This window comes from Symphalangus syndactylus, chromosome 18 (assembly GCF_028878055.3).
Source record: "Symphalangus syndactylus isolate Jambi chromosome 18, NHGRI_mSymSyn1-v2.1_pri, whole genome shotgun sequence".
Taxonomy (NCBI): domain Eukaryota; kingdom Metazoa; phylum Chordata; class Mammalia; order Primates; family Hylobatidae; genus Symphalangus; species Symphalangus syndactylus.
The window spans coordinates 77,346,862-77,353,378 of NC_072440.2; the positions used below are offsets into that span (position 1 = coordinate 77,346,862).

Below are 6,517 nucleotides of genomic sequence, written 5' to 3' on the forward strand. Positions count from 1 at the left end.
ACTTGAATCAAGGTGGCTTAAAAATAGCTTTTATAGCGTCTTCATGACTTGATACCGTGGAGAAGAAAAAAAATACGAAGCTAACGCCACAGAAGTTGTCCTCTGTTGATGCAGTGGCTGCCTTTGCTGGAAATTCTTCTGGCAGTAATTTAAAAAGATGCCTGTCATCTCCTTACAGCAGTTCATAATTCAAAAACAATCTATACATAATACTCAATTAAGGAACCATAGAGGCATGTCAGCCACAGATGACTGATCCACAGGCTGAGTGGAAATTCTGCCCAACTCTTGAAAACACTGCTAAAATCAATCCCCCGTCAGGGAAACCAAGATTTATTGATACATTCCTTACCTCCATCGAGTTGTGAATCAATGCTTCCCTATCAAAAGCTAATAGAAAGCTGAGATGGGTAAAACTTCTTGCAGGTCCTCGTGGCCCATCGGCATGAAAGGGACAGGATTATTACTCGGAGAGAGGCTGCGTGTTGCAGAGCTGGAGTGCCATGCTGTGTGCCCTCCTCCAGCAGCGAGAAGCTGGCCCTGCCCTGGAGAAAGCATCCTGGGGGGTGGCGATGATGAGCTTGGTACCGACACCCATGCTCCCTGCTAGACCTCTGCCACCCATGAGATGGGCTGTCATTTTTATTCATGGTACAAAAGAGGAAATGTCAACTCATGGAGGTCAGTAATGGGTCCAAGGTCCCAAAGCAGAATGGGCTCTGATGTCTGAGTTCCCCAAGTTCCGATCCTCGATGCCCTGTTGTCTAGCTGTGTGGCTTTGTGTTTGTTTCTTAACTTCTCTGGGCCTCGGTTTTCTCATCTGTAAAATGGAGACGAGGTGCGTCCCTAGGACAGAGGTGCATTGGGAGGATTCAGTAAAACAGGATGAAGGATACAGAGCGCCCTGCTGCTGTGCCACCCCCTTCCAGGCCCCTCCTCCTTTCCACTCCGAGTGGTTGCCCTTACTGGAGTTGGAACTAGGAGAAATATTCCAGGTTCAGAACTTCCGGGCCTCCCTGGAGCTGAGAAATAGACTCAGAAACCCCCACGTCTGGAAACTCACCAGGCTTCTTCTGGATCTGGCTCCAACCCAAGAAGTGTCTCCCCCATTTTCCAGCTCAACATCTCATTCCTCGTTTCAGACTCCTTGAGCCAGCTGGTAACATGCCAGAGCCTTGAACTCGGCATCAGAACCCAGGAGGACGGAGTTAGTCACATCTTCCTACTTCTGAGGCAGACTTTCGCCCCCTGCCTGGCCGTCTCTGTAAACTCATCACAGTCATTGCTTGATTTTTTTTCATGCAGGACCCCAGAAGGCCAAGTTCCTCATTGGAATTGGGGGAGAAATCTATTTTACCAGAAGGAGAAGGTTTTGAACACAACTGCTTTTTGCTCACTAGTAGTTTCTCTCATCTTTATTCATTATTATTATTATTATTATTTTGAGACAGGGTCTTGCTGTTGCCCAAGCTGGAGTGCAGTGATGCAACGATAGCCCACTGCAACCTCCAACTTCTGAGCTCAAGCAATCCTCCCTTCTCAGCCTCCCGAGTAGCTGGAACTACAGGCATGCATCTCCATGCCTGGCTGATTTGATAAATTTTTTGTAGAGACAGGGTCTTACTATGTTGCCTAGGCTGGTCTCAAACTCCTGGCCCCAAGCGATCCTCTTACCTCGGCCTCCCGAAGTGCTGGGATTACAAGTGGGAGCCACCGCACCCGGCCTCATCTTTATTGCTAGTCCTCTCGCAGCATCTTTGCTACTCTTAAGAATCCTCGTTTGGTCACATTTTCTGTGACTTAGGACGTTAACAATAATTGGTGAGCCCTGAGGGGCAGATGGAGAGGACATGCATATTACAGAGAGGCACAGCTGTCCACAGTCTGGGGAGACCCGCTCTGAGAGGTCCTCTGGGCACTTGAACAATCACCATTAAATGCTCCCCTCTCTGTTAATGCCAATCAATATGGTGTGAAATTTAAACATAAATGAGTTTTTACAGCTAATTATGGCTAATGCAAGCTTCTTTCAAAATTGCCAGACATTCTTTCCAGAATAGTACAGTTTGCAACTATGAGTTAGGCATGAAGAGCCAAATCTCATAAAAATAACTTAGCATGCAAAGAAATAATAATGCTAAGTGCTTTTTGTCCAGCCCTTCAGAGTGTTCCCCCAGGCAGTGCTGATCTCATGCGGTCCCATTTGAGCTATAGACTGGCTTTGAAACCCCAGGAAAGCCACAGAGGAGGCAGTCATTTCCACCACCCCTCCAGTCTGTACGATGGGAGCCTTTCAGTTGTTTATTTATGACGAGGACCCATCGGGCACCCAACCCAGCAGTTCCAGCTGCAACCTGAGAACCACACAGTTTGTGCCCCGGAGTGGCAGTGGCTGCGTCTGTCACGCCAACCTGCCCTGTTCATGTTGCTCTAATGTTTCTTTTTCTTTTCTTTTTTCTTTTCTTTTGAGACGGGTCTTGCTGTCACCCAGGCTGGAGTGCAGTGGCACAATCTCGGCTCACTGCAACCTCTGCTTCCTGAGTGCAAGCGATTCTTCTGCCTCAGCCTCCCAAGTAGCTAGGATTACAGGCGCCTGCCACTACGCCCGGCTAGTTTTTGTATTTTTAGTAGAAATGGGGTTTTGCCATCTTGGCCACGCTGTTCTCAAACTCCTGACCTCAACTGATCCGCCCGAATGTTCCTAATTGAAGGGTTTGTAGACTATTTTACCACATGATTTCTTCATGGGCAGCAGAACTTTTCATTGCAGGGTCAATGTGAGTAAGGGGTATTTTTTTTGTTTTTTGTTTTTCCCTCATTCTTTCTCTCTTGACTGACTTCTCTCTCTCTAGTGGTTTTCATTACCTCCACCCCCACCCCCATTCAGGACCAGGCCTTATAATAGTGGTTTAGGGCCCCATGGTAATATATCAGGGAAGTCATTTCAGTTCCTAGACTTGAGCCGGTGTCTCTCCTTCCTTCGTAGACTCTCAGGTTGCAGTAAGCCTTAGCCCAGTGGTGTACTGGAGACAGCTCCTACTAACTCATTAGGACCAATCATTACATTTTAAGGAATGTTGTGAGCTTGTTGTTAAGTGGCCATTATTAATAATTATATAAACTCAGCATTAAATAGATTATATTAAAAAGCAAAGGTAATAAATACTCAAAACTGATCACTTTGTAATTCTTTTGCTAAATATTGCTGTGATCCACGCTCTTGAGGCTGTTGGCAGCTCTTGTATCTCTGTGGTAGAAACAGATCTGATATATATGTAATGGGCACTACTGGGCATCTCTTCTACATTTGGTTCAATGACATCACCTTGGCAACTTGAAATCAGCCACGGCCACAATGGAAGTATTTACACCATGGAAATTGACAAATGTGACAAATCAAGTCTTTAAAAAAAATAATAACATGTGAAACATTTACCAGCCTACCACTTCCCCAGCCCCAGGCAGCAGCAGCCTTTTTCAGCCTCCTTCCATAAACAGAGGCACCCACAACAGCCCTTCTTCCAGCAGGAAGCCAGGCTTTATTTTCCCCGTTTTCCCCTGAAAATGCTTTCAGTCTCTATGATCTTCTAAGAGCTGAACTCCTGGTGACATTTTACTCCCACTCATGACTTTTCCTCTCTGTTTTGTGTCTGGCCTGTAGAGCTATTTGTTTTGTTTTTGAGCCTACCTGTGTCCTTGGGTTTTCTGTTTTACGTTTCATCCATTACGGCTGTTTGAAGCAGAGCGGGTTCATCATATGTCAGACATCCTCCGCTATCTTAATTAGAATGCCATAAACATATTTATTTATTTATTTGTTTATTTATTTTGAGATGGAGTCTTGCTGTTGTCACTCAGGCTGGAGTGTGGTGGCACGATCTAGGCTCACTGCAACCTCTGCCTCTTGGGTTCAAGCAATTCTCCTGCCTCAGCCTCCCGAGTAGCTGGGATTACAGACGCCCGCCACCAGGCCCTCCTAATTTTTTTGTATTTATTTATTTGTTTGTTTATGTGTTTATTTTTGAGACAGAGTCTTGCTCTGTTGCCTAGGCTAGAGTGCAGTGGCATGATCTTGGCTCACTGCAACCTCCACCTCCCGAGTTCAAGTGATTCTCCTGCCTCCGCTTCCCAGGTAGCTGGGACTGCAGGCACCTGCCACCACGCCCAACCAATTTTTGTATTTTTTAGTATGAGGTTTCACCATATTGGCCAGGCTGGTCTCAAACTCCTGACCTTGTGATCCACCCATCTTGGCCTCCCAAAGTGCTGTGATTACAGGCGTGAGCCACCATGCCCGGCCATTTTTTTTTTTTATATTTTTAGTAGAGACAGAGTTTCACCATGTTGGCCAGGCTGGTCTTGAACTCCTGACCTCAAGTGATCCACCCATCTTGGCCTCCCAAAGTGCTGGGATTACAGGCATGAGCCACCATCCCTGGCCATAAATGTTATTTTTAAAAGACATAACTTTTGTCATCTGGATATTTCTATGGGACTCAGGATGTTTTCTTGAGTCTCCTTTGTCTTTCCTCAAAGTCATTCACTTCATCTTCCTTCTCTCATTTTCTTCCCTAGTACTTCTTTGTACAAGTTATGACAAACATGTTAATAATATTTTATATATATGAAGTATCCTTTCAAAGATTCTGGATGTCACACACACTTTCTATTTGTTGATTATATACAGAATAATATTATACATTTAATATGATAATTCTACATGATGGTATAATAATATATTTAATATTACTGTTCACAGAATAAAATGCTGGAGACCCCAGGTTACCTAATGGAAGTCCTCAGCCCCCTAATGTCTTTTTCCCTTCCCTGCAGGTGTCAAAGTCGTGTTCTCAGGCCACTACCACAGGAATGCCGGGGGTACCTACCAGAACCTCGACATGGTGGTGTCATCTGCCATTGGATGCCAGCTTGGCAGAGATCCCCACGGGCTCCGAGTCGTGGTGGTCACCGCTGAGAAAATTGTTCACCGATACTATAGTCTAGATGAGCTGAGTGAGAAAGGAATAGAAGACGATCTCATGGATTTGATCAAGAAAAAATGACGCTCCTTCCTGTTCCCGTTCACTTTTCACTTGCACTATTTTTTTATGTTGCCAGAAACAGCAGCTGCACACAACCCCTTGCTGAAATATAAAAATAGCCCAGGCAGGTTTGTGAATTTATGTCCTTTTGCATAAATCGGAGAGCTGGGGCCCTATCCTGAATTACATTCAAAATAGAACTGCATTTCCTTTAAAATGGAGCAAGCGATCCTGGAAATCAGTTTTTAAAATATTAGACTATCTCTGCATGGATGTTTGAATAAATTCTCCTAATGCTGTGTTTCTCAACTCCACTTTTGAATTGGATTGTATTCTGGTTAGCATATGATCAAGGTCTGCCTATCGACCTCAATTCCAATCTGATAGCCAAGTATGATCTTTGATAATTCCTTAAACAAACTACACCTGATTGTATTAAATTGTGGTCATGATTCCCAAAATGCTAGGCAAAACGAAGTTCATCTCCTTTCCTTTCCAGCAGAATGAGCAGCTATCTCCCTAGTTGCGAGAGCCATGCAGACTTATTTTGACAACGAGCCAAGTAGCCCCCATTTACTGTTAAATTCTGAGACTTCTGATGATAGGAACAGAATGCAGTTGATAGAGCTTGGAGCTCAAATTTGCCTTCCTGGGTGCCTGGAAAAGTCACCTTTGCACATAAATTGGCCATTTATGAAAATCTCCTCCAAGAGACTGAAACCACAGCTCTAAAACGGCACTTCTCCAGTCGCTGGGTAGCACATTTTGAGTTTGTTCACATCCACATTCTGGCTGTGTAGCCACTCCACAGATGGGTGGTCTCTCGGGATCAGAATGCCCCTCCACTCATGAGACTCTTCATTTTGTCCACTTTGACAGAAAAAGTGGGAATGTATGCTGAGCTCTCAAAAGAAACAAAAAGGCCAAAATGGTGCCTTCAGCCACATCCTCTGAATTGGCCCTGACTTGGATTAAACGCACTAATGCAAAATCCCTTGACAAAAGCACCTAGGTTATTTCAAATCAGCATTGTTTTTTATGTAACCTGTTTTACTGCATCTTCTCAGCAGCTTCTGACCACTGCTCAATTTTCTCCTTTACAGCCATTGTTCTGGTGGACATAGCCTAGGTACTCCAAATCCTGGCAGGAAAAATGTACAGCATTATGAAACAGCACTCAGTAATCCTAAAATGACTTCCAAAGCTGGTTACACATGACCTGCAAAGTCTATTAAATTAAAAGACTTTCTCATTACAGAGTTTAGTCAGTGTAGCAAAACCATGGGAAATTAAATGGAAAGATAATTAAATATGTAAATTCATAAGGAACAAAAGACGAGAAGTTAATTATACAATAGGTTGGTAACACCAGAGTTCATTGTTATGTGCCACAAGATATTTAATTTTTTAAAAAACTAGAACGCTCTTCTTTTAGTGTTTTGCTGAAATCTTGCTTTGTATTTGTTTCTTTACAA

General features: G+C 44.0%; 1 protein-coding gene across 4 annotated transcripts in view; it reads left to right on the top strand.

The window, feature by feature from the left end:
- The window catches only part of CPPED1 (calcineurin like phosphoesterase domain containing 1), a 125,196-nt gene extending 119,147 nt beyond the window's left edge, over positions 1 to 6,049 (top strand). For all 4 annotated transcript variants that reach the window (XM_055253316.2, XM_055253323.2, XM_055253320.2 and 1 more), the window contains one exon: positions 4,834 to 6,049. In XM_055253316.2, the coding sequence (XP_055109291.1) occupies positions 4,834 to 5,063 (230 nt within the window). In that variant the 3' untranslated portion in view covers positions 5,064 to 6,049. The remainder of the gene's footprint in view (positions 1 to 4,833) is intronic.
- Positions 6,050 to 6,517: the final 468 nt, after the last annotated feature.